This window comes from Numida meleagris, chromosome 1 (assembly GCF_002078875.1).
Source record: "Numida meleagris isolate 19003 breed g44 Domestic line chromosome 1, NumMel1.0, whole genome shotgun sequence".
Taxonomy (NCBI): Eukaryota; Metazoa; Chordata; class Aves; order Galliformes; family Numididae; genus Numida; species Numida meleagris.
In genome coordinates this window covers 107508570-107536569 of record NC_034409.1, presented here as the reverse complement: position 1 = coordinate 107536569, position 28000 = coordinate 107508570, and the positions used below count along the sequence as shown (strand labels likewise).

General features: G+C 38.4%; 1 protein-coding gene across 10 annotated transcripts in view; it reads right to left on the bottom strand.

The window, feature by feature from the left end:
* Nucleotides 1-28000, bottom strand: part of SLC37A1 (solute carrier family 37 member 1) — a 39473-nt gene continuing 11473 nt past the window's right edge. For 9 of the 10 annotated variants that reach the window (XM_021406436.1, XM_021406404.1, XM_021406449.1 and 6 more), the window contains 15 exons: nucleotides 27270-27346; nucleotides 25543-25709; nucleotides 24738-24775; nucleotides 19566-19604; nucleotides 17517-17600; nucleotides 14302-14433; nucleotides 12769-12859; nucleotides 11336-11398; nucleotides 8412-8497; nucleotides 7664-7712; nucleotides 7077-7150; nucleotides 6311-6389; nucleotides 5668-5765; nucleotides 3315-3367; nucleotides 1-2679 (listed from right to left, as the gene is read on the bottom strand). In XM_021406436.1, the coding sequence (XP_021262111.1) occupies nucleotides 2664-2679; nucleotides 3315-3367; nucleotides 5668-5765; nucleotides 6311-6389; nucleotides 7077-7150; nucleotides 7664-7712; nucleotides 8412-8497; nucleotides 11336-11398; nucleotides 12769-12859; nucleotides 14302-14433; nucleotides 17517-17600; nucleotides 19566-19604; nucleotides 24738-24775; nucleotides 25543-25709; nucleotides 27270-27346 (1146 nt within the window). In that variant the 3' untranslated portion in view covers nucleotides 1-2663. The remainder of the gene's footprint in view (nucleotides 2680-3314; nucleotides 3368-5667; nucleotides 5766-6310; nucleotides 6390-7076; nucleotides 7151-7663; nucleotides 7713-8411; nucleotides 8498-11335; nucleotides 11399-12768; nucleotides 12860-14301; nucleotides 14434-17516; nucleotides 17601-19565; nucleotides 19605-24737; nucleotides 24776-25542; nucleotides 25710-27269; nucleotides 27347-28000) is intronic. The other variant, XM_021406474.1, reaches the window with a different exon arrangement.

Sequence of the window (28000 nt, the reverse complement as noted above, 5' to 3'; positions counted from 1 at the left end):
TTTCACATTTTAAAGGAGAGCACGTTTTTATTCAACACAGGAAGTTATATAGATAAAATTGAGAATAACCAGCATAAAAAAAACCCACAAAACCCAAACCCTGTAGTCTAACTCGAATTTGGTTCTACCTATTGGTCACTTCTGTTTCTATATACAACATTTCGTCAGTTTTGTCCATTTCCAGATTAATGAATATTAACACCCAGTACTAACAAAACAGTTTGCTCACAGCTTGGGGGGCCCTCGGGTTGTGACAAAAGAGCAGCCATCTTCATCTCATCATCCAACACGTTCACTGCTAGGGGGAACCAAAACGTTGCGCTTTAAGCAAGGAAAGAGGCACCAGTACAGCGAGAGTCCCAATTCCCTCCTGTGATCAGTGGAAGGAAGGACTCAGCCCAGCACCTCCAATATTGTCATAATCCCATGTCCAAGTCACTTTGGTATGAAAGCTATTCAAATAAATAAATAAATAACAGCAGCAGCCCCAACAAGTAAAACATAAAATCCACAGTTCTACATCTTTACAACGTGAAACTGTTCAATACAACTGAAAGCATTTTAACCTAAGACTTCAGCCCATAGGGGACAGCCCCTCAAAATCCGAGTGCAGCAGAGCTTAAGAGTATAAATCATTTTGATAAACTAGCAATGCAGCTCTACAGTCCTTCTGGGGGAAAGGATGGCATCTTCAGCTAAATAAGTCCTCCATCCCTCCCTTCTCACACAGGTCTTGAAAGTCATGCTGGCACAGCTCTTTTGGGGTTGCAATGTTGTTCTTCCTCACAGATGACTCCACGGATCTGCAGCAAAACTCTGCTGCATTTAACTACAGCCTAAGGCCCAAATGCAGCATGTGTTATTGAGTGCAGGTTGAGCATCCCTACCGGCCTCAACAGCTTTGCACAAAAGGTGTGCAGCTAACCATTCAGCCAGGGAACTACAGCTTCTGAGACTGCGTAGAGCATTCACTTGCACGGCCTGTGGCACCTCCCATTAGCCTCTGTGGGACCAAGATCTTCCCTATGCCTCTGTTCAGCAAAACAGTCAGAAAGGAACACAACGTTCAAGTCAAGCAGAAAGCACATGATGAACCAAACCAGTGAAGTAACTCATCAGAAACTAAAAAATTACGAAACTGCCCTGGAAATCAAGTACTGTGCCAACACATGGAAACAGCATAGCAGCAGCTGAGACATTTCTTTATGCTTTGCAGGGCTATTTTAGAGTGCTGATTTGTTAATCAAGTATAAAGACCACTGCATTGTTTCACAAAACTTAGAGCACAGTACAGAACAAGACACGTGCCTACAGCTTTAATAAATACAGTTATGAACAACACACAGTTTAAATTACCGAACCTTCACGATCTAAGTATAAACACCTTATACAAAAAATTCCTTTATACTTTTGTACATCTTTTAAAAAACGATCACAGAAATATCTATTTTACAAAGGAGATACCTGTATGAAGAAACGATATGTTCTGAAGACACTAAATTGTCTGTTTGCTGGGTAACACTTGTTACCAAAATGTTCTCTTACAACCTACCACCTAGGTAATTTTTCTTTTCTTAAAGACACATATTTTGGCTCTGAATCTGAAATTCAAAGCCACTTTAAATTAGCCACGTGAAAGAGATTTCTGGTTATTAAGGCCTTGATCTGTCAAAGACTTCCAAATATACATGAAACCACTGAAATCAGCAAGTACCCAACAGAGATCATTGTGGCACTGAGCACTACAGCAGCTAATTTTTTCAGTGCTGTAATTCAAAGGTATGGCAGCATACAGTTCTCTGCCACCTCAAAAGGAACAACCTCTCATTTCAATCCAGCCTAGAGGAGCAGCACAATAACGATGTGACATTTGCACAACCATTTTACTACAATGCCCTGAAAACAACCAGTCTTCCACTGGAAATTGACTCAAAATCTACTTTTTGTTGCTTAGGATTCACTTTTGCACAATCCTAACTGTAGACTAGCATCCACCCAAATAGTTTGTGAAAACTGCTAACTACAGTACATTGCAACTATAAATTCTATTTCATCTCTTACCAAAAGGTTGGATGCTGTCCTTGGGATTAGAATGTGTGCTGTAGTTAAAAACTAATAATATGATGAGGTTATCATTGTCTAAGCAGCTTCAAAATACTAATAGCAGTGTGTATTAATAATCAGCTGGTATTATTCTCTATAAAGTGATGCCCTCAGTCACAGTGATGCACAAGATGACATAAGGGATACTTTGCTCACTGCCGGGCTGTCTGTTATGATTCCAACCTCCTTCTGCTCCACTTTTGAGTTGTTTTTAGAAAATACACAGTATAGCATTTTCATTAAAAACATCCTATCAAAGGAAATTAAAAAGGCACTTGGTATTTCTCTTTGGCTCAGTTGAGGCGGTCTGCTCAAAGCTTCCCAAAGTTCCTGTCCCTTCATCTGATGAATAGTTGCCATCCTGAGGTACTTATTCATGTGCAAAAATAAGAGCTTCAGGGATTTACCAGCTGCATTTCTCGAATTGCTTCCAGTAAACGTGCAAAATTCTCCACCGAACAGAATCTCTTACGTATGGAGTAACACATTCCATTAAGGTTTTTTTCAGGGAAGAGCTCTGGTCACTTACGCAGTCCTTGTTCCAAATCTGGTCTCTCAACTCAGTGTTCCTTAAATCTGGGAAAGAACAGCAATCAGACAGGAAACGTTTAGGTGTGAGGTATAACAGCCACTAATTTCAAAATGCGGGATCCACATTCCTTGCTATATATTTCTTTCCTGTTCTATTTCACTGCTCCAAAACAGCCAACGGCTGAATTTAGATTTTGCTTAGGCAATTGTAACCCCATTAATTCACTGGATTTGTTTTCTCAATTCAAAATGCTGTAATTCCAGTCACTCTTTCCTTTAAGGAGACCTTTTAGAAGAAGTTACATTTGAAACTATCAAACAACACAGAGCAAGAAGCTACTTGACTGCTCATTCCCCACCTGCACACTCGATGATGGAAACCAGAGATATTACATATTTGGGTGGAAAAAAAACCAAAACCAACAAACTATAACTAAGAGACTTTGACCAAAAGTCTGTTTTCAGGTGCTTTTCAAAGCGAGATGTCCTAAAGAAGAAAATTCACAATTTAAAAACATTAAGACAAGATCAGTCTTTTGAAGCAAAACAGGTAACAACAGAAATGGACATACAGAAAGCCTTAAAGTGTTTTGTCTACATGTAGGTATTAGGGGGCAACACCTTTGTAACCTGCTTTTAAATTAGTTATGTAAGAGCAACAGCTGTATGTTAACACTTACAGGGTATGATCTGCATTACACCGAAGTTCCTTCTGAATAAGATGGAGTAAGAACTGTAAAAAGAGTCACAGTATCTGTGTTACTATCCATAGAGCTATACCAACAAAGTTTCAGAACAAGCTGCACACTGTTATTCAGAGTTCTCGGTTTGAAACATTACTTTGTAATGCTGAAGCCTTTAAGAAAAAATACAGATGCTTAATTAATGATTAGAAAATGATTTTCACATTGAACATGAAACAAAAAATAATTTTGCAATTGAAAGATTAATTTCTGCGTAAATAATAAAACAGGAACCAGCAGACAGATAAGAAACCAGCAGAGGGAACTCAAGACTTCAAGAATATATGGCAAATGGAAATGTGGGAGCTTAAAATTATTTTCGCTGCTATTCTGAAAAACAAGCTTGTGTGAAAAGCTTTAATCACACAATGATGAGCAATGTCAGCCACGTCTACTTGCACACGCAACATCAGGGCTTTCAAATGCATTTTAAAAGGTGTACTAACTGAGGCAGCCTCCAGGAATGTGATTCTACAAAGAAAATTTGAGGACTCCCACACACACTAAAGATAGGATGAGAACTTCTAGGGTTCCTCACTCTTACACATTTCCTTATCCTCAGCCTCACTGTTATAAAAGGAATTTTCTTCAATACTGTAAGTACTGGTGTTTTAAGACGTTAGACCTAATATTTCAGAGATATGAGTGGCCAATCACGATGGAACTGAATACTATGCAGGAGACCAACCCCTCTCCAGATATCTTTGAAGAAACAGAAGTTGCATACAGGCATCTACACGCTGTACTGCAAAAACCAGTAAAAGCAGTAGTTACAAAAAACAAGTATTACAAGAGTAGAGTCAAACCTCTCAGAAGCAGTGCTTTTCAAAGGTATTTTAACTGAAGCTGTAAAGAAATGTGGGATTTTTTTTTCCATTTATTTTTTAATAAATAACTATAAAAGAAAAAAAAAAAAACACAAAACAAAGCCCCAGAGCTTTAGGTCTACTTAAGGAAACTACCACAATCTCCCAAATTCCACTCTGAAGTATGGAAGATCTAATACTGAAAACAGTACAAATGAGGATTTATAGAGCTGCTGACTATCAGAGGGAACATACTTCAAGTATTATAGTGTATCTAATTTAATTAATTTCCAGACATTTCACATCTTAATGTAGGAAAAAAAAATAGTTCAATGTTTTGAGCTTAACTTAAGTTTATAAAGCAAGCTTCAATCCCAACTCAAGACAACACTTCCTCCTTTTCTTGTCTCAGGAAAGAGTGTCTGACAAACTCAACATTGGTCTCTCTGCAGAAGTACAGAGCTCAGTGAAATAACCTTGCAGACACGGGGTTTTATCTGGGCATAGTCAGTACAGAGGAAGGTGTATTTCTTAAGTGTTTCATGGTCATCCCACCCTTTCATGAGCACTTCCATTCAGGACTTCAAAAGGAAAGGATAAGCAAGCAATAGTTGAGGCAATGGCAGAGTCATAGCAACATTCTATGAGAACAGACCAAGCTGGTACAAATGCCTGCTAGGGAACTCTGTGGCAAACACAGAAATATAATCTACAAGTTAACCTATAGGTGGCTGCAGCAAGACTGACTTCAAAGGTATAGCAAGACTCTCCTTGCCCCATCTTGTCTCTTCTTTGGTCCTTAAAGCAAAATAGTGCAAGTTAAGGAAAAAAAAAAACCTTATCAAATCTTCCTACCCAGCACACAGAATCTCAAACAAGAGCAGAGAAGAAAAACAAAAAGTAAAAAAGGATATACTTTGTTTCAAGTAACTATGTGTGTTACACTCCCTTTCCCTAACATCTGCTCCTGGTTACTGTCAAAAGCAAGGAAGTCATTTTTTGTTTAACCCAGCACAGCAATTTTAAGTCCATCTGGAGAATGTGCTGTATTAACTTTGAACAATTTCATTATCATGGTGATTTTGGTGATACAGCAACATAGCCAAATAGTTATTACTGCTTCAGTAAACCAGTTGTAAAGAAAACAGAAGTAATTCTTCCGTGAGTGGAATCTAAGGCATCTTCTAGCTTTATATGTGAAGATTCACTTACAATTTTGCCCGCTGTAATCTGTTTATCCAGCAATTAACAGATGTGCAATTGTTCACAAATTGAAGTGCACCAGAACTAATTTGCACTTCTGATTAAAATTAAATGAAAATTTCAAAACAAGCTACTTTGCTCTTTTATTGAAAATTTCCTATACAATTCGATGTTTCTTAGTCAACAAAGCACTGAATTTGCAAAAGGAAAACACACATTTTAATATAAACAGTTTAGCATAAGGGAAATACACAGCAGCCAAGAAGTATTTTTAGACTTACTAGCAGGGCACACCCATCTGCCACCATGAGCATATAAAACACGTTGTTCCAACCAGACGGGGAAATGAGACCAGCCAAGAGAGGCCCCAAAGCTGCACCTAAAATATAGTATTGATCGTGTCAGAATGATGCAGTGTAAGTATTATTATGTTGAAAGATAGCTGTTCTGAGTCAGATTATCAATTTCTCTACTGAGTTAACTCGGCATTACCTTATTTATTGAAACATCCCAGAAAGGTCAAAATGTAACTGGTATAGCTGCAAGCCAATAGGGAACCTAACACAGGAGAAGTTGGAAGACTAGAAGTTTGATAAATGTCATCCTTTGGCTAGAAATATGCCTATCCCACATCAAGACAAATCCCACTCAATTTTCCCTACACACCAGTGCTGAGGTCATGAGTCATCACCGATCTCAGAAACAACCCCATGACATCTACTTTTTATATCTGTGCTCACTATTAGTCTATCACCCTCTTCCTTCCTCCCTCCCTCAGATGTGGGAACATTAGTGAGGATTAATGCTAAGTTTGCTCTTCTTCTCAATTCCCAAACTACACCTAGTCTTGACAAAATCTGACTCAGAGAGCGTAGTTTCACAAAGATCTTTTGTTTTAACCTACCACAGCAAAGCTCTGCTTACCTACTGATCCTGTTCCATCGATGATTGCTGTCACTGTGGACAAGGCTCTTGCATTCCCTTTCAGGCTTTTATGGGTACCCTAAAGTGACAAAGACTGCTCAGAATCATCCCGAGTTGAACTGAAAAAAAATCTCTACAATAGTGTCTAGTCTATGTCTTTCCACGTTACATGTACATTGTGAAGTTGGACTCTCAACTGGTACCTTAAGGAACCAATGCCTTTGAAAGCAACGTTCAAAATCTTAGCTAATGAAAGATACCACGGTCAGCGTTCTCAGGTGGCATTCATGATCAACAAACCTTATCCAACTGAATTCAAATGGTAGCCTGGACAAAAGGAAAGGTATGTGCTAGACACAGCTTTCTACACTGATGAGAATTAAGTCTCCAACTTCTCTCTCACACAAATATAGCCCCTTCCTTCATTTAAAGATGCAAAGTATAAAAGAGGGCAGAGAAAAGTCTGCACAGAGACTTGGCCTTGCATGCAACTTTTACATCCACTTTGAGCCTTCATCTACAAGACTTAGTTAATCTTGTTACTATGGAAGAATAATTTAGAAGGCTCTCACAGGCAGGAGACTGTTCTGTACTAACATATGAACTCTAAAACAATCTCAGTGTTTGAATTCAATACAGCTTAAGCATCTTCTTATCACCTTGCTTTAGGACAGTGCAATCCCTTCTGATAATCCTGCAGAAGGCAAATGGCTCTTTCTGGAGGTCAATGCTGCTATACTGGAAGCAGAGGGGAAGCCAAACTCACCAAGTCAGCAGAGACAGCAGTAGTGATCAGTGCATAGGGACCATTCACCAGGGCACCACTGATAAGCAGCATCACTATTGCAAGTTGGACAAAAACAGAAAATGTGAGTTGCCAGGAAGACTTAACTATAACAACAAACAGAAAGACATGAAGATATTCAGCCTATATGGGTAAAGTTGTTTTCAAAAGCACTACAGGTAGTCTTTAAACATTTCTGATATTTGTCACAGGGAATATAATAATGCCTGTGCTGATATAAAGCTTCATAAAGAAGACTAATGATATTACCCAAATCACTGTTAGCTCAACTAACAGTTAGTTAGCTAACTAAAGTCAGTTACAATTGATTGATATAAACTAACAATTTGTCAACTGAATCCCCATTACATAACTCATATCACCAATTATTTATTTCATATTCCTTCTCTTTATCGCACAAAAAGCTTGCAAGGCATAGTCTAAGGGGTTTCACTCCGTATTTCCTCCTCTCGGGGAAAAAAAAAGGAAGTAAAGAACAAAGCAGAGCAAAGGATCATACATGAAAAGTTCATATGAACTGAGGAATACAACAATTTAGAAATACTCACCTACAGTAGCTTCAAGGCCCATTTTACTGACTGTACTGAACATGTACAACTGCAAAAATGAAAAAACACACATGCTATAATACCAACATCTGCACTGATCCTAAGGTCCCCACTTCCTCCACGATAACTAAAAAATATCTTAGTTGGCATCAGGTGAAAGATAGTTCTGGCATCTGAGGTTTAAAATAACCCTCTTAGGAGATAAGGGCTGTGTTCCTATTTCCTAATGTGTCTTGTCAGAAGAAAGGGCTATGTTATGAGATCACTCAACTTTAAACTCTCAAATCGCCAGCTTCAATGGAGCACAGAAGAATTCACAAAAGAATCAAAACACACACAAAAAAATGTACTTCACATGACCAGCTGCCAGTTTTCAGTTAGAGCACAGTCATTTTAGTCTTTGAGCAGCTAAAATTCTGGCTAAGAACTGTACATGAAATTTTAAAAGAGTGATAAACTATACTCCACAAGGTTGCCAGTGTCCAACTTAGCTCTCTGCTTAGTACTTTTATTGCTGCTTTTCTTCATGGGATATAAGGCACAAGACTGTAATCCTGTAACAAGCAACGCATTAGACTGGTATGATTGCTCAGTAAACGTAGTCCAAATCTATACTTGCTCACATGCTCAACTTCTTACACTTTTAACCTGGTCTCTATGTCCAACTTAGAAGATGCTGCTTGCAGAAATTCCTAAGGAGTACAGTTAAAGTCCCAGTCACAGCTGTAAAAGAGGGGCAAACTCTTACTGTGGGTGCTGCAAGCAATAACATCATTCCACAGGTCGATGCCCTCTTCTCTAGCCTGTCTGAGATCTGGCCTGCCAAAATTCCACCTGAAAGAAGAGACAGGTATGTGAGGAGAACACTGTGCACGTTTTGCACAAAAGGCATCAGTTATACTTGATGAAACCCAACTCAGATTAAAACAAGATATGACTTTTAATGTAGTTACACTCAGCAACACAGATTATAGAACTGATGACATAATAGGCACTTGTTGATATCCTTCATAACCCAACCAGTTTTGACTTGGAAGGTAACTGACTCATTAGTTATTCCAACTGAATTTTCAAAATGGTAGGGATGAGGGTGGAACAGAGATAGAAGAAAAACTTAGAAATTATAGTTCTGCTGCTTTTGAACACAAAACACCTTTGCAACAGGCGCCACGTGGTCTCACTCTGCCTGTAATTCTGGAATTCATCTGTGCTCAGTTGGTCGCTGGTCCCTGAACTCCTCACATGTAACAACACTCAGCTGTAGTGTGCCCTGTCCATGTCACATTAGTAGTGGAAATGAGCTGTTTTAGATCTGGGGGCAAATGAAATATTTGTTTCTCTCTCCAAGCAGTCACTCCATGCTCTATAGTTTTCCCTTCTTGTATTTTCCAATGATCGTACATAGAAGTTCTAATTGGAGTGTGTGGCAGAAGCAAATTTGAAGGCGTGAGGGAAGGAGTTGTCAAAATGATGTAAAGAGAACTTAGTACAGAGAGAAAGAAAGGAAGTTTTTTGGATTCTCCACATTCCTGCCTCTCCCTTCCCAGCTGCCCCTCTTCAAAGTGTCTACATCACACTCAAATCTAAATGTAAACGCCAAAGTTTGAAACAGCACAGGGCATTCTGTTAACCTTGTGTTCACAGTGGAATGTGACTAGGCTGAAAGAAGTCACTCACATCCCTAAGGTACTACTAACTCTAGCTTCTGGCGGTCTGGGATGAAATAAGCAGAGGTGACATTTAGCGCAAGCCTGAAACAGTAACTGCAACACATCTCAACATTTGTACCTTGAACTACCAAGGCCTACATAGCTCCTGACACAGTGAAACTTCCCCCACTACAAGCACCATTTTCCAATAGACTGATTCAGAGTTTATTTTCATAAGGACACTGAGGGGTGCATGGGGAAGGGTTCACATAAACCAGCTGGGAATTGAGACACTGCTGATATTGACTGGCATAAATATTTAATCATTCAATGGTGTCCTCACAAGTTACAAAGGAATAATCTCATCCTTACAAGCAGTATAATTTCCCAACTTCTTTTTATATGAGACATCAAGAAAAAAATGTGTTGCCATTCACCGTTGTGTCCACAAAAAATACACAATTGTAAAGCAGGGATAGTTCTGCTATGTTAGAGAGAAGGAACAAACACATTTTGGCAAGGGAAGTGACAAAGATCCATGGTCAAGAGCCTTTGCTATTTTTTTTAAAAGCTTCTGAAATACATTTGAAAGAACAGTGGTGTCAGTGGCACTTCCATGATCTTACCAACAAAGAACACTGTTTAGGAAAAGACACTACGGAACCATCTGGGCACTTATAATCTTAGAAGCTGCCATGCAGTATCTTAAACATTTGTACTGAGTTGTTAGACAGGATGCAGGATTTATGGGAGATCCTGCACCCTCATGAAGCAGAAGATGAGAAAAAATATAAAGGGAAGTCTAGCTTGGCACTCTAAAACTATCTTAGGGCACATAAGTCACTCCAGCAGCAGCACTGTTTATCTTCTAAATTACTGAAACAACTTCAAAACTTGAACTATTTTAACAGTAGCAATGCAAACTACCAGCTACTAATATTACAAATAATAATAATTTAAAAAATCAACAGAAGATGTGTTTTAGGTAGTGCCTTATGGAATGTCTCTTGCACAAAATCACACAGCAAACCTAACCAGGGCTGTCTATGGTAAAAGGCTGTTCATTTCTCAGACAGGTAGCTCTGAACATTTTTTGCAATAAGGGTAGTGAAGCACTGGAACAGGCTGCCCAGAAAGGTCATGGATGCCTCATCCCTGAGAACATTCAAGGTCAGGCTGGAGGGGGCTCTGAGCAACATGATGTAGCTGTAGGTGTCCTTGTTCACTGCAGGGAGCTGGACCAGACAACCTAAAAAAGCTCCTTCAAACGATTCAATGATTCTACCATTCTATGAAACTTATTTAAATAGTGTTAAATGTGGCAGTGAAAGTGACTGAAATCAGAAACTCAGTGATAGTAACTCAGGATAATAACTCAGACTTGAGACTTTTACCAACAAAATGGAATTTTTGTATTGCATGTAGCTGAACAATTAATAAAAACATCAATTTGTGCTTAGCAGAGATACCGCAGTTCAGTCTTGTCAGTTTGTCATGGAGTGTGATTACGCACTCTGGATCTCTGGGGAAGGATTGATCCATCATCCCTTCATTTTGTACTATTTTTAAGAGATGAATCTGACATAATCAGTTACAAACACATGGAGATATCCAGGTCACATGGCCTAGGCCACAATCATTGCATATCCTGAGTATTTGCTTTTTACAGTAGTGGAAGATGTTATTTTAAAAAGAAAAAAAAAAATCAGTCAAGGTTGCCACTCCAGTGTGCTTGGAGCAGATCAGCTCATAGGTGCAGAACATCTATTATGCATGATGTAGCTAAAAAAACTCCATAGTATTTGGCTCCGTCTAAGATGGACAACATCACTGGCTCCCTGATCTGTTCAATTTGAAGATGTTCAACAAGGATTTCAACGTCCAACCTATTTCTCTAGTACCTTACTGCCACTCTTCTTCAGGGGATATAAGACAGAAGACTACTAATATATGTTAGCTGTGTGTACCACTGTTTCTGCTAAACTGGTCTGATTGAGGATGAAATACTGATATTCAAACTTACCAAAGATTCCACCCACATCAAACAGTGTAGAAAGATCCCCAGCTCTTTTGGCATCAAGGTGCTCTGGTGACAATTACAAAACAAAAACAAAACAGCAACAAAAGGAATCAAAACCATTTTCTTCACTTTCAGACTATGAAAAGCAGATATCTCAATACAGACTTCTGTTGGGTATCACAGCCAGTTATTCAGTGATACAATCTTTTGCATACAATGACACCCATGGCAGGGCATTTTAATGCTTCTGCTATAAAGTCTACTCAATAGACTTGACTGCTGACTGTTAAAAGTTTGGCTTAACAATATTCCAACTTGTGAACAGCCACAAACTTATGAACTAATGAATGCTCCTAAGTGAGGCTCTTGGCTCTAAAATCATCACTAGCATACACTTAGATCACTTACAGAGCCTCATCCTGGAGGCCTCCATCAAATGCCAAGTAATATTAGTCATTAGGTGGCTGGCCACATGCTTGGCATAGCACTTGCTGAGCAGTTCCTGTAGACTATGAAGACACAAATGATTTCCTCAAGTCCACACTCTGTTACTGACAGCAAGGACCACTGTTTGCATACATTTACATTTAATCTAATGCAGTTACTGATGTACTAGTAGGTCAGATTTCCAGAAGAATATCAGGAAGTTTGGCAACTCAAGTTCCATTGTGTTAAATATGGCATTTCAAAAGCAGCTAAATTCTAAACTCTTTTGGTATTTTTTTTTTTAAAGTTTCTGCAATACACTTGAAAGAGCAGCATGTGCTAAAGCAGTGGTGTCAATGGCGCTACTATAACCTCACCAACAATAAATCTGCTACAGAACACATGGGAGGACTGTTGATAAATATCTTCTATTACCAGCCAGCTGCTTTCAAGGTAGCACTGGTTACTTGGAGCCCACACAACAGCCGATAGCTACAGTATTTCCAGCTGAGTGTGTTTTCATAGGTTGTTGAACTTGTCTCGCTCCACTGTCTGCTACTGCTACACTCAGTCAGCAATGCATTTTTGTTAGCTGAGAATTTAAAGGTCACATCATCACTCACAAGAACTCTCTGTCTAGGGAGAACTCCTTCCTCTGTACACTGCAGTGAAAAATAGCACTAGTGAACAGATAAATAAGTTTGTTTAGATTTTAGTAAGGCACTTTGGTAATTTAAAGAACACTTAAATAACTGGTTTGCAAGGGCCACAGTCACAGCATTGCAGACTGGAATTGTTGAAGACAATCCACTTTTTTTTTTTAATATCTTCTCATAATATTGAATTCATAAAACTGCAGAATATGTCAGTTGGTGTCTTACAATGCTCCTGCTCCTCTAGCAAAGAGGGCCTATTTCAGAAACAGTAATATTTATTCTTTTGTTTATTTCAAGCCCATATTTCTAGACATTTGTAGTCGTAATTCTGTTTCCCCTTACTGTGATACTTACCCACATTTGTGATATACAGGGGAAGCCAGAAGAGAAAAGTATAGCTCACAAGTTTTGCAAACAAAAGGCAAAGGGAAAACTCTATGACTCCCTAAGAAAACAAAGGAAAGAGGAAGTCAGTATCTTGAAAATGGTTGTTATCTACATTCAAAGACCATTATAGAAATGATTTGTAAGAAGCATTTTACACTTTTTCTCTCAAGAATTCCCAAAAGACAATCTTCCCTTGGCAAAAGAATGCTTACAATCAGAGCATACTACGGTATTCTGCTTGTATACAGTCTCTTAATTACACTGATTTGAACAGAGAGAACGCTAAAATAAACAGGAAGTGTTTGTTACTGTTTGGACACCTGCATCATTTATTTTCCTAACTTAGAGACTTCCTATGTAGCGTAATAGCAAGGTGCAATCATATTCCAGAGAAATGGACATACTTCTATGTTATTTAGATCTATATTTCAGATGGCTTTACGATCTGTCCCTTATTGTCACACTCTTTAAAAAACAGCCAGTTAACTGGTATGACACAGTTCAAATTACTAAGTAGCAAGAACACACTATAGACATGGTAGATGCCTATTTCAAATACTAATTTATTCCATCTCCTTTCTTGCTGGATATACGAAAGGTATACTTACTGCACAGAGATGTAACTAAAGTGTCAAGCTGACCTATCTTCATTCCCCTCACCCTGATATCTTCTTGTTGATGACAGGCATTTTTAAATCCCTAGTATGGTGTACTGCAAGGACAACATGTATATAACTGGCTCTACTTCACATACCATTGTATGGCAGGAAAAATATTGTGGAGTTGCAGAGAATTCTAGAAGCAATTTTTCTACCCATTTTTTCCATTTTGCCATGGGAAAAACAGTTGAGACAGAAGATCAGATTAGCAGAGTGAGAGGATGCAGGAATACAGTGGTGGGGTTCTGGGGACTTTCTCCTCTACCTTTACACCTGGTCCAAATCAATTCAGGTATAATTCTTTTTTACATCTGCATTGCATTGAAGGTCATAGACTTCAAGCTGATAGTACAATCAAGACTGACCGTTCCTGAACTACAGGAAATTTCCTATCTTTCCTTTTAGCAGTGGTCTGAATGCTTGGGTTATCTCAAACTTGTCAATATAAACCATATAAGAGATTTTAAAATGAATACTTTAATGCTGAGAACTGTAAAAGACAATTCATAGAAGGAAGATCTGACCCTAAAAAAAAAATACTTACAGGCTTAGCCTGCTCTTCCATTCTTAATACAAGTATCACTAATTGACAGCAGTGAACTTTCATGTTACAGGTTGCCATAGTATTAATTATAGTGAGGTGGGGAAAAAGAGCAGACACTGGAGTCTAAATGTTAGTCTTGTGCATCAAAATCTGCTTCAGCCTATGTACAACAGAGCTGCCAATCAAAGCTTGTGATGCAAAGTTAATGCTGCCTACCACTTCATCTAGAACTTCATGGAAACACGGAGACAAAACCTGATTCCTACAGGAACAGGCAAGAACAGCGCATATACTCACAGGTATTCGCAAAGCCCCAAGGAAGCTGATAGCTGATGTCCCATGTCTGCCTTCCCCACTGACCACAGTGCTGGAGTTCTGTGATGCTGTGGAATTTTCACTGTCAATAAGTAAATGCTGCATCTCTGGATCCTGCAATTCCCCCCAGTAGCACCATACACAAAAGAAGAGAACAATGTATCAAAATACATATCAAACTAGCGAATCATTCCAAAATAATTTCTTAAACTATTTTGTTACAGATAGTTACAACTTTTTAAATATCTTAATTTGGATATAGAGGATATAGAGAAAATAAACAGTGTATACAAAAAAAACAGGGTGAAATAAGTCTGATGGTTTACGCTTGCCTGTTTAATTATGGAATCAAATTTTCATTCTATTGCGGCTTATTTCAAGCTGCAAAAAACCTACCATATCACAATATGGCCTAAAGGAACAAAACCATTTCCAGTTTTCCACTGTCCCGCTACTTAAATGTGATCTAATTACAACTGAAGACCTACTGAAAATCTACAACACATTTCTGTACAAAACTAATTATTATCTTTTTTTTTTTTGTACTAATATCAAGCTCGTTTTTCAGATTCTGTAACATCTTGTTCACTGATTAAAATACAGGTCAGGCCACCTTTCCAACTGAGTTACGGACAGTGAGTGTCTTATGTCAAGTGATTGTTTTTCACCTCTGCCTCACTTGAGCATTGCAGTTCACAAATTTTAAGAATGACGTTAACCAATATTGCCCAGGAACTCAATTCTGAGTTCTTTTCTACCACTAGGAAGGATTTTACTCTAATAAGAATTCCACTGGCTGCTAAAACTATTAGTGGAGAAAGTTATCACTCAATACGAATAAGCTGTCCCAGTCTAGCCATGAACATAGCTTACTCTTTTTATTCATTAACCACAGTGAAGTGAACTCACAACAGAATTGGAAATTTGCATCTTACAGTTGAAAAAAATCAGTTATTAATAGCACTACTTTGCCAAGTAAGAAAAAGTATAGGATACAGCTACCCTCACTTTCACTGCTCTCTGAGAAGCTTACCAAGCTGTGTGTTACTACAAGTTATAAATGTAGTCTAAGTACTGTCTTCCGCCTTTCCATTCTTGTGCTTTTGAATACAGCTTTAGTGCAAAATTAAGCCTCACATATATTTGGCTGTAGTTTAGTAAAGATAAAATGAGATGTCATTCCATACGCAGTACTTTAGACAAAGACGACCTTTAAAGGCCCCTTCCAACTCAAACGATTCTATCCTCTGTGAAACTTAGGGTTAAATATAGCAGTGGAAGTGACTGAAATCCAAATAACTTATTTAGTAACTCAGACTAGAAACTTTTACCAACAAAATGGAATTTTTGCCTTGCGTGTAGTTGAATAATTAATAAAAACATCAATTTGTGCTTAGCAGAGATACCGCAGTTCAGCCTTGTCAGTTTGTCATGGAGTATGATTACGCACTCTGGATCTCTGGAGAAAGATTCGTCATCCCATCATTTTGTACTATATTTAAGAGACCAATCTGACATAATCAGTTACAAACACATGGAGATATCCAGGTCACATGGCCTAGGCCACAATCATTGCATATCCTGAGTATTTGCTTTTTACAGTAGTTGCAGAGGTTATTAAAAAAAAAACAAAACAGTCAAGGTTGCTACTCCCATGTGCGTGGAGCAGGTCAGCTCTTAGGAGCAGAACAACTGTTGTTTGCACAGGCAGAAAAGCTGACAGTGGTCACTATCTCAGCATCACCATAACACAACCGCTGCAAAAAGGAGAGGTGTTCACTCCACTTAGACAAGAGCAAGACTATCCTTTGTTATTGGCAATGATAAAAAAAATGGATTTTTTTTTCCCATTTTTTCCTTCTTCTAAAAAAAAAATCCACCAAAAACAAAGAAACAAACAACAACAAAACCCACCTTGTTAGTACTCTATACTACAAACATAACATAGCTGGTGGGGAAAAAAAAAGGGAACACTGAAAGGATTGCCATTAAGTGCCTTCATGCTTTGTTGTCAGTGCGAGAGGGAGTGCACCTTCTCTGCCCACTTGCTATGCAGACTCTTTGCACAGGCTGACAATGGTGCCAGTGAGAGGTTCTACCAGAGATAGCGGAGAAATCTTTGTGTACTAATTTGTGGACCATATTTCAGCTCTGTCTTCATGACTTGTCTACAGACACCTACTTAGATTCTTAAGTCTTCTCTCCTTATCTTCCAGCTAGTTGTCAAGTTATACCGACAAATGGTTTCTGGGCTGGAGACTGCTCTTAGGTGACTCAAAACGAACATGAGTAAACTTGGTACACTAACTAAGCTCAGTGGTACTCTGTACTGGGTTTACTCATGTTTATTCTGAGCCACTGAAGGAGGCTTAAGCTGCACTGATCGCAGGAGCTACAGAGAGCCAATCAAAATACTTGCTAGAGTGTTTCCTTAAAACGTTCAAAACCTTTCCATCAATGCTGATTATTACTCTGTGAACAACTATTGTTATTTTATGGGCAAAGGATGAAAAGACCAGGAAGTTTCTATTTTCCTGTAAAAGTCTTAAAGAAGAAGTGTTAACAAAAAAATAAGTAAAAGGCCATCCTCTCAGGGTATGATGTGTGAAGTGTACTGAATACAAATACAGCATTTCATATAGAATTCCTTCAGTTAATTTTCATGACTAGTTAAAATCCTTTTTGCCTATAAATTCACACCTCCAGAGTTCAGTTTCCAGTGATAATTACCAGCCATTACAGTTACATGCTTTACGCATTATTCCTGTGAATAACTGCTCATATTTAGAACTCCGTCTCCATGCATGCACCTGTAAGTACATACATTTATTACATTACAAAAGGAGATAAGTGAGACTGAAGGGAAGAGACAGACACATCCACTGAGTATTTAAAGGATTTCACATGGGTTATCTTGAAAATATCTGGCAGTGCATTACATTTGCTGGAACTGCACAAAGATCACAAATTAAGATCAAATAAGTTACCATGCTATCTTATTCATCTCTCCTGCAGTACCTATGAGAGATAATGCTTAGTTCTCTTATCTGATGTCACATTTGTGTACAGAAAGGAAAGTGGATTTCAGCATTACAAAAGGAAAACCAACCTTAACCAACAGTAAATCTACTGTAAATTTCCCATGTGATCTCTAGGAAGTCTAGTATACAATTTTACAATAATACATTTCATTTTACCTGAGACTTGCTGGTTTCCTTGGCATTTAAGGTTGGCATCTGGACTCTGAATCGAGATGCACCATTCAGGAATGCTTTAGAACTCTGAAAGGAAAACAACAGCCCCTCACAGTTTTGTTACCTGTTTTGTAAAGGATTACATAGTGCTAAACATTTCTTTACAAATGAAGTCTATGTGCATAACAACATAAACAAAGCATAATCCCAAGTGAAGAATCCTTAATTAAATGATTGTGTGTGTTGTGCGTTTAAGCTCTTACACAGACCTACAGCAATATACATAAAATGTAATTAAAAATGTTTTTGGAGGCTTAAGTTGTACTGTCTTTATACAACAGCCTTATATTGAATTTAGAGTACAGTCATGATGTTCTTACCATCTTACCAGCTTTCTTCTCTTCTGAACCTTCCTTGGCATTGCTAACATTTTTTCTCATAAGGAAATGACCCATGATGACTATTTAATTATATTTTCCCAGGAAAACTTCTTTTCTTTATTTCTCTAACCATTTAAGATGAAAGTTTATTCCATTAGCTTAAGTTCAATCCATTCCAACCCAGATGTGGACAAGAGACCGTGCTCCTGGAGCCTCTGGAGGGTTACTGAAGAGTCAGAGTGCCTCTTGGATACACAGAAAAGAAATCAAGGCAACAATTTGTGCTTTAGGCCCCAAACAGACGTGAACTAATGTACTGCTTTTTACACTTATTTATTGCCCTGTGCATTACTGTATCAGTTCCACCAAAATTACATTCCTTGGAAAACACTATCCTGAGATCCTTGGCCTAAAAGGATTTCCTAAGGAGACTATGGTTTGCCCAGTGAAATAAATACACAGCTTCAAAGTAGGCTTGTGGTTAGGAAAGGAGAACCTATTACTAACACCATTAGAGGAACTGCACATTCCTCAAGAATGAGATATCTGCTTCCCAAGTGTCAAATCACATACTGAATGCTACATAAAAAAAAAAAAAAGGGGAAACCACCACAAATCAAAAAAAGAATGTCTTCCTCACTGAACATTTTAATTCAAAATGAATCGCCTGGTAACTCTTGCCCAACAAAAATAAAAGAAAGTATAATACAGTTTTCTTGATACAAACTGCCTTTCATCAATCAAACTCTCCTAAGAGGGCAAAAAACTTCTGAGAGGTGCAGATGAATATCTAAATTTGTGCTGCACAATTCAGAGCTGAGGCACAAGCAATCTTGGCCATACATTTGGCAAAACAAACAAATAACACCCATGGTTTTTAAGTTTTATCTTATAGAAAATTAGACTCTTGTCAGAAAGTGATTTATAACAATCTGTGGGGAAAAAAATCCATTATCTGTAGAAAAGTCACCTACACCTTTATTCAGCATCTCAGCAGAGAAAAAAAAATGAGACTGTTTCATTTGACTTGCAAAAATAAGATTTACTGTGGTAAAAAGGAAACGTCTCTGGATAAGGACTAGAGATAGAGGCTGCACATTTAATACTTGGAACATCTTCCTTCTTTTCATTAAGATAAAAACTGCAGTCTGGTTTCTTCCAACTGCACAAGCATGTTGCCACAGGAGTTTAAGAGCTAGGTTTCCTGGAAATGCAATGTCAAGTTAAAGAAAGTTCCAAGAAAATAAAGGTAAGTCTGCATGAACATGTTGCAATGAATATGCATACTTCTGGGGAAGAGAAGACTAGAAGCAATAAAAAAAGATTTAAATAATCATATTTTACAAATGCCATTAAACCTTTCCTTCAATTTTGATGATAAATAGTACATCGACGTATAATAAAGCCCACTGACTTCTTCCTTGCATTTGTCAGGGGTATATCCTTCTGGAACACTGCAGATTAAGTTTCCAATTGTAGTACTTAAAAGCTCTTTATCATAATCAAATGTCTTGAAGCAAATTTCAGATTCATAAATCAGTCAATGTGAATACTAGCAAACAAAGCACAACTGAAGGAACTGCTGAATAAGGAATGAGAACTGCACAGCTGAGGTCTGTGCTTGACTCTCCATCTGTTCTTCTGGACAACTCAGTGAAATCAGATTACTCACCACTACAAACTCTGTAGAAATACTGGGCTCATGATCACGCTGCAAATAAACAGTAGACCAAATTCATCTAAGATAGCGATATCACAGAGAGACTAATCTAATCTTTAAACCTTAATATATCTTAAATTCTCCCCTATTTATTTCAGTTGTCTTTAAACTTAACCAGCCTCATTCTTCCATTTAGAGGTTCAGCTGTTGGCACCAACTGGCACAGCTGCCTGCACCCAACCAAAACCTTTGCCCAAAGTGACGAGCTACAGCCTTATGAACAAAACAAACAGGTATGTTTCCTTAATTTCTTAATTAATGATAATAATTTCTACCTATTTGCAAAAGCATGAGTTGTTCTGGTTGTCACCTTAGATGACTGAGCACAAAATGACAGTTACCATTTTATGCATGCCAGCAATTTTTAACCCTTGTTCAGCATGTTTGGAAGTTTGTTCCCAGTGATAACAGAGTCTGTCTTATTACATGAACCTTCCTTCAATTAACAATCTTTTTTTTCAATTTAGCAATCAGATATGGTCACTAACACATCTGCATTTTTAGGAGATCTTCTCAAACTTCTATTCTTATCAATTTCCTTAACTTTTAAAATCATTCTCCCCATAGTGAGCATGAACTGTGACCAATGTACTTTGTAGACCACACAGGTCTGAAGTGAGATATTTAAGCAATTTAAGTGGTATACAGCTTCCCAAGAGAGAATCTGAGAACCATTAGAGGCAGGCAAGGAAGTACTTCATAAACTCCTAGAATATTTGCAGATGTGAATACACAGAACAAGGAAGGAAGAAGTGATGCCGTTTGTCATGCAGAGTAAGGTTTCCAGGGAAACAGTATGCCAAATGCATTGCTATACAATGAGACTGCACATGGTGCAGTGAGCTCACTGATGCCCTAGAGAAGATTAGGTCAAAGGACAGTCCCAGAAAGGGGAAAGTGTGGTGAACAGAAGGGGGAAAAAACCACAAAAACAAAAATTAAAAAATGCCTAAAATACTGGCTTATAGTTAAAAGCATCATGACAAGTAGATATTGAATGCCATTTTTTTTTATATTAGCTCCTTTGGACATACGAACAGGCTATTGCGCACAATTTCTTAGTCATGCTTTCCAATAAAAGTGCATTAGAAACAAATAACAAACATTTACTTCCATAAAGCTTAAGAGCCAATTCTGCAAACATTATGCTCTAGGTAATATAGAAATCAGCTAAGTTTTCATTGGAACACTTCTGAACTACATAAAAAGGAAAAAATGCCTCCTGCTAGGCATCTCTACAAGTCATATAAACTATTCTCATACTTGACAGAAGCTACCTTTAATAAGTTAAAAAGAATTAAATGAAAAATACAGAGCTCATTGTAAGTACAGCTTATCTCATAGTAACAAACTAAGAATAGGAGTTCCACAGACCATTAAAGGTAATCAGAAGCTTTATCAGGAAACTTCCATATGAGGAAAAAATCCATTAACTGGTAAAGAAAAAGAAATAAGAGACAGTAGAAAAGTCACCATCAGTTACTATTCAAGAAAAAGAGAGAATTTACAACATAAAAATCCATCTATCTAAAATTATTTGGGGAGGGAGAGAGGAAAGGGGAGACATGGTAAAAAGCAGAAATAATCCCTGAACAATTTATCTGTGTTACTTGCAACCAGAAGGTATAGTTCACATATACGTGCAGACAGTCTTCATATATAATTATCCTCCACTATAGGAAAATACATATGGGATTCCTTAGGACCTTGCCTCTTAACACATTCCTCAACAGCCTTGATTTGCTCTCACACACGGGAAACCCCAAGACCTATTTTTGCTCTCTTGTTCTTCCAAACAACTAGTTGAAAATGTAGCAGACTTGATTGCCCGTGGGTCCCTAGGAATCAAAGGAGAAACAGCCTGGAGCGAAATACTGCTCTACGTTTCAGTTACAGTAGAAACACATACCAAAGCCTTACTGAACATGAAACAGAGATGAACCTGCAAACACATTCCGGAACAACAACAGGAGGATACTGTTACATTCTGTAATATAGTTTGTATTCTAAATATTCTCCTTTTCATCCTTTTTCCTTGTCCGTTATTTTTATTTCTGCCTGAATTGCCTCCCTCCTCTTGGGTTACAGCTACACAAATCAAGAAAGAAATCAACTTCTCATGAGACTGAATGTGTACAAGTCCATGGAGCAGGATAACATGCACCCCAGGGTCCTAAGGGAGTTGGCTGATGTGGTTGCCGAGCCACTCTCAACCATATTTGAAAAGTCGTGGCTGTCAGGTGAAGTTCTCGAGGACTGGAAAAAGGGAAATACTGCTCCCATTTACAAGAAAGGGAGGAAGGAAGATCTAGGGAACTATAGGCCAGTGAGCCTCGCCTCTGTGCCTGGGAAGATCATGGAACAGATCCTCCTGGAAGACATGTTAAGGCACATGAGGGACAAGCAGGTGATCTGAGACAGCCAGCACAGCTTAACAAAGGGAAGTCATGCCTGACCAATCTGGTGTCCTTCTACGATGGAGTGACAGCATCAGTGGACAAAGGGAAGGCAACTCATGTCATCTACCTGGACTTCTGCAAGGCCTTTGACATAGTCCCCCACCACATCCTTATCTCAAACTTGGACAGAGATGGATTTGAAGGGTGGACTATTCAGTGGATAAGGAATTGGCTGGAAGGTTGCAGCCAGAAGGTTGTGGTCAATGGCCCTAGGTCCAGGTGGAGGCCGGTAATGAGTGGTGTCCCCCAGGGGTCTGTCTTAGGACTGGTACTCTTTAACATATTTATCAATGACACAGATAATGGGATTGAGTGCACCCTCAGCAAGTTTGCTGATGACACCAAGCTGAGTGGTGTGATTGATACAGCAGAGGGAAAAGATGCCACGCAAAGGCATCTTAATAAACTTGAAAAGTGGTCCCTTGTGAACCAGGTGGCCAGCAGGGCAAGGGAGGTTACTGTCCCCCTCTATTCTGCCCTCGTGAGGCCTCAGCTGGAGTACTGTACTCAAGTCTGGGGCCTCCAACACAGGAAAGATTTGGAGCTTTTGGAGAGGGTCCAGAGGAGGGCACAAAGATGATCTCTCCTGTGAAGACAGGCTGAAGGAACTGGGCTTGTTCAGCCTGGAAAAGAGAAGGCTGCAGGGAGACCTTATTGCAGCCTTCCAATATTTAAAGAGTTTACTAACGTGAGAGAAATCAACTTTTTACACAAGTAGATAGTGGTAGAACAAAGTGGAATGGTTTTAAACTAAAGGAAGGGTGATTTAGATTAGATGTCAGGGGGAAATTTTTTACTGAGACAGTGGTGAGGTGCTGGAACAGGTTGCCCAGAGAGGTTGTGGATGCCTCATCCCTGGAGGTGTTTATGGCCAGGTTGGATGGGGCCCTAGGCAATCTGATCTAGTATATTTGATCTAGTGTCTGGCAACCCTGCATGTGGCAGGGGTGTTGGAACTTGATGATTCTCGAGGTCCCTTCCATCCCAAGTCATTCTATGATTCTCACATAGCACCTAAAGTTTTCAAAGGCACATCTCTTTGTCATTGACATAGCTTTCTACATTACTTAATTTTGAACACATAAAAAGTGAACTTCTGTGTTAAGTGTACGGGGCAAACATCTCAGTACCAGAGCTTACCTACTTACCAAACTACTTTAAATAGTGTTTGAACAACCTTGTACTAAATATTTAAACAAAAGGATTTTCCTTTAGAAGCGACTGAAAGCTAGAATTTTGCTGCCACAATGGCACAAGGAAGAACACATGCAATGCTTAGCTACACGAAGAAAGCTTAAGGATTCACACGCAGACTGTCTTGACAGCAGTGAATTGCATAACTGATACATTCTAAAACTCATCAGATGTTTAAAAAGAAATAATCTATGTATAAACAGCATCTCCATCCTTGGAGATTTCAAAATTTCACTTGACAAGTCTTAATGAGTCTGATCCAATGTAAAAGTCAGCCCCACTATGAGCAGAGGGTAGGATCAGATGACTTACTGAGGTCCCTTCCGAATTAAATCATTCTGTGACTCCACAAAAAAAAAAAAATACAACACAGCATTGTCATGTGACCAATATCACCAAGTACAAGTTATTTTTCTCTCCATTTCACAGTTCTTCAGTAATGTCAATATAGTCTGTAATAATGCCAGTTAGCCTAGGTTAAATAAAGGCTGTATTGAACCACAACAAAACCCTCTGCCACAGACTGACTGCTTGCCCTAGTCTCTTCACCTTTTTGTTGGAATGGGCTGCCCAGGGAGGTGGTTGAGTCACCATCCCTGGAGGCGTTCAAGAAACGTTTAGATATAGCGTTGAGAGACATGGTTTAGTGGGGTTATTGGTGGTAGGTGGATGGTTGGACTAGGTGATCTTGTGGGTCTTTTCCAACCTAGCTAATTCTATGATTCTAGATAAAGTGTTGTTAAGAGGTGAGAGTCACGATCCCTGCAGGTGTTCAAGAACACTGTAGATGTGGCATTGAGTGACACAACTTAGTGGGCACAGTGGTGATGGGCCGATGGTTGGGCTAGATGATCTTAGTGTTTTTTTCTAACATTAATGATTCTATGAACCCCAGTTTCACACACATTCTTTGCTCCTCTTTTCCCCAGTCAAGCATTCCTGCTGCCCTTCCTTCTGTCCAAAGGAATATCTCACCTTTTGTTCAAGCTCAGAGATGCATGGTTCATAGACCATATACCAGGTAAAGGGCTGCCTGCATTCTACTTTCTGCAGTGCCCAGTACAGGGTTCTTAACAGTGATATCCTTCACAGGCCATAGTTGGCAGCTATCTCTTATCCAAGCAAGTAAGGTGAATGGAGGATGCTGGTCAAAACACTCTGAATAAACTCAGGAAGAGTTGAGGAAAATAGCACAAAGAGAAATAAAGAGTTTTTACTCAGTTTGCTGTGCTAAGTTCATCCATTGCAAAACCTTAGGTCAAAGTCATTAATCTCCTGGTTTGTACTGCTCTGACAGACAGTAAGCTTCTGGTTTATCACTGAAGCACAGCAGACCAACAATTCCTTCAAATTTGGGTGAGTTATAACAGCATGGCACAAAAGGACCATGAAGATTATTTGATTACCAGAGCTACCATAAACATGAATATTAGAAGGCAAAAAAATGTCAACAGAAAAAACATTCACTTACACTGGATGGTGTGTAGGAGCAACTTATATCTTTAGGATCTGAAATACAATAACACACACAGTAAATAATGAAAGAAAGCATAAATAACCTCTCTTAAAACACTTATTGGTAGTGTAATTTACTACCAATAAGCCAACAGTACAGACAACACAAAAGTAGTTCTCATATAAACATTTAGTTGTACATTTAGAGAAACAGAAAAGGATGCTTCACGGTACCCTTTCCATCCTAAGACCATAGAAAGTTCTATCTGGCAGCCTAGTTCACTACATCATTTTAGTTGTGTCTACAGAGCTTTTTATGTCCTCAGGCAGGACAGATACAGAAAAATAAGCACTCATATTACTATCTCTAAGTCTACAAAGAGACAACTGGAAGCATTTCTTTTTTATTTCTAATTTAAGGTCACAGAACTTGCTCTTATCAGGCAATTTCTTTATTTTGTAGAACAGAATATGGATGTCATAGGTCAAACGGTAGCACAGAACATACATTACAGCCAGGTGGGATATTCTACTATTAAGATGTGACTCACCTGAAGAGTTTATAAAGACAGGGAAGTAAAGATAGAACAGTGGACTGAATTCTGAAGTGTTACTCTCAGGTATGATAATCCAAGTGTATGAACTTGTTAGACATACACATAATTTTCTTTACCTTGTTCTAGGATAAAGTTGTTTCAGTATTAGTGTACCTTGAGGAATATTTGTTAGCTATTACTACGCCCCGGGTCATTTAGCTTGAACAGTGGTGTTCTTTGCCCGTAACGAGCACTTTCATGGTTATATCATACTAAAGCACTTACGTTCAATAAGAAAGAGGAAACAAACAATCCCCATCACAGCAATGATAACACCAGGCATCACAAAGGAGAGACCCCAGCACGTAGATACCCAATAAGCAGCAATTAAGGATCCCAAGATATTTCCCACTGATGTGTGTGAATTCCAGATTCCCATGATCAAACCTCTCCTGCATTAAAAAGAAACAAACAAGCCCCACAAACATTTCTTATTATTCCAACAATAAGCAATCTTGAGAGAAGTATGGTGTCTGTGAAATATTTGAAATCTTATTGATCTGTAACTGACCACTTCTTTACGCTAGTGTTTCATCTGTCTGTTTCAAAGCACCTAAATACTAAGAGAAGTGTTCCAAGAACCTCTCTGTGCATGACAGAACTCATCCTGCATTTAACGGCACCACTGGGGCTTGCATACTTCCAGATAGGGTTTCTTTGATAGAAACATCTACGTAGCATGCTTATGCTATGCGGCATCTAAGTCCAGTGCTTCTGTGAATGGAAGTCCTGCAAATACACTGCACAAATTTGACTCATAGATGCACCAAACTTGTCAGCCTGGAAATCCTAGATTAGAGCTGCTGCAGAATAGCTCCAGCAGAACCAGTGTAAATCACAAAAATTCTGCTGAAGTCAACAGGCATTTAACAGGTTTTTTTTCCTTGTAAGTCTTGGGAAAACTGCCTTGCCTTCAGCAGGAGTTTACCTGGAACAACCTAATTTTAACTAAAATAAATCTTTTTCTTTGGTTGAAGACAAGATCCAAGAAGTCTGCTCACGCTTCAAGGAATTTGTAGCAAAGTGAAAACAAGAACCAACTCAGTGACATCAGACCAGAGCTCTATCCAACAGTCCATTATGCAGCCTCCTAAAACCAAAGACTGTTGCTCTAGCATTAAAAAAAAAAACAACTGAATGCATCTGCTATACACAGACCCGTCGATTCTTTTCAGTAGTTTGATATTGTATTTTTTCCACTGTCCCACAATTTTACATAGAAAGCTTATACTGGATTTTCATATGTCCTCCCCTGGAACTGATTGACAATAACGTTCCTTTGATGATACCTACAACAGACTGCATTAAAGTAGCATTACTACATGCTACAGGCATCAACCATCATCAGAACCAATAAATTTGGCATGCAGCTCTCACAAAATTCATGGAAGATTTCTGCATGGTATGATAAAACAAGCATAAAGAGTGATCTTTATGCAGGATTCAAAAAAAAAAAACAAAAAAAGGATGGATTTAAAGAAAGTGACAAAAAGAGAGGTTAAGTCAGCTGTGATACCTATTTTCTTTTTTAAATTAAATTTCAGGTTTTTCTAAGTGCGTTAGAAAGAATATATTAGACAAAAAGATATCTTTAGAGCTATACTCTGACAAGTGCTTTCAAACACAGATGAAAACACGTTAAAAAGGCATGATAACAGCCTTTATCAGAAGTGGTTTTAGACTGATAATATTTGCAAGAATTCCAAAACAATTCATCTGAAAAATTAAACATCAAACGAAGGAGTTACCAGGTAACACTAATTTGACATGAAAGAGAATACTTCAAACTGAAATGTAAGCTAACCAGAAAACGCCTGTCAAGGATCCACCTAACTTGTCTTTTATCCCAAAACATCACTGAAGCAATAGATAGATACTTACACCGACTATAATCTTACAGCCTTAAATGCATTGATTTGTACTTCCAAAAGTCTGGATTACGTATTATTTACCTTCCTTTTCCAAACCAGTTGCCAATACACGTAACGACACTTGGCCAGCCAGTAGTTTGCACCAACCCGTTAGCTATCTGAAAGTATATAAAAATAATATATAATAATAAATAAGCATAGTCTATGACAAGTTAATTCCCTACATAATTCCTGTTGAGCACTGTGTTGGGAAGACTAAAAAAAATGCTCTGATTTCAGAAGTTTACTGGAGGTTTCCAAAGCATTATTTTTCAAGAATAAACAAGTTGAAACATTTTCACAGAGGTTCTTCCCTGTCCCTAAATCTTTGCAATCATGCAAACCACAAAAAACTAAAATTCAATCACATGCTTACCAAAAATCACATTTCACAGAACTGAGCAGACAAACCAATTCCCCAAACTCTAAGAGCTACACAGTACTTTGTATTTGAACATATGGCAAAGCTTATTTGCAATTGAAGTGAAAACAATAAAAAAGCTTTCATGAAGATTGGACAACTTTGTACATTAGATTTAAAATGATGAAAAGACATATGCAAGTAAGCCAAGAGGAGAAATGTAATGTTTTGTATTCAGACTGAGGTAAGAGCTATTTCAGCCTGCAAGTTGCACAGATCGTAAGGGAATCCTAACTCATCTCAATCCCTAGAAGCTCACTGTCAGAGAATTGCTCGTTCACACAAAGATTACAATATGATAATCCACAATGAGCAACTGAACACAAAATGAAGCAACCTCACACCTTTGCGT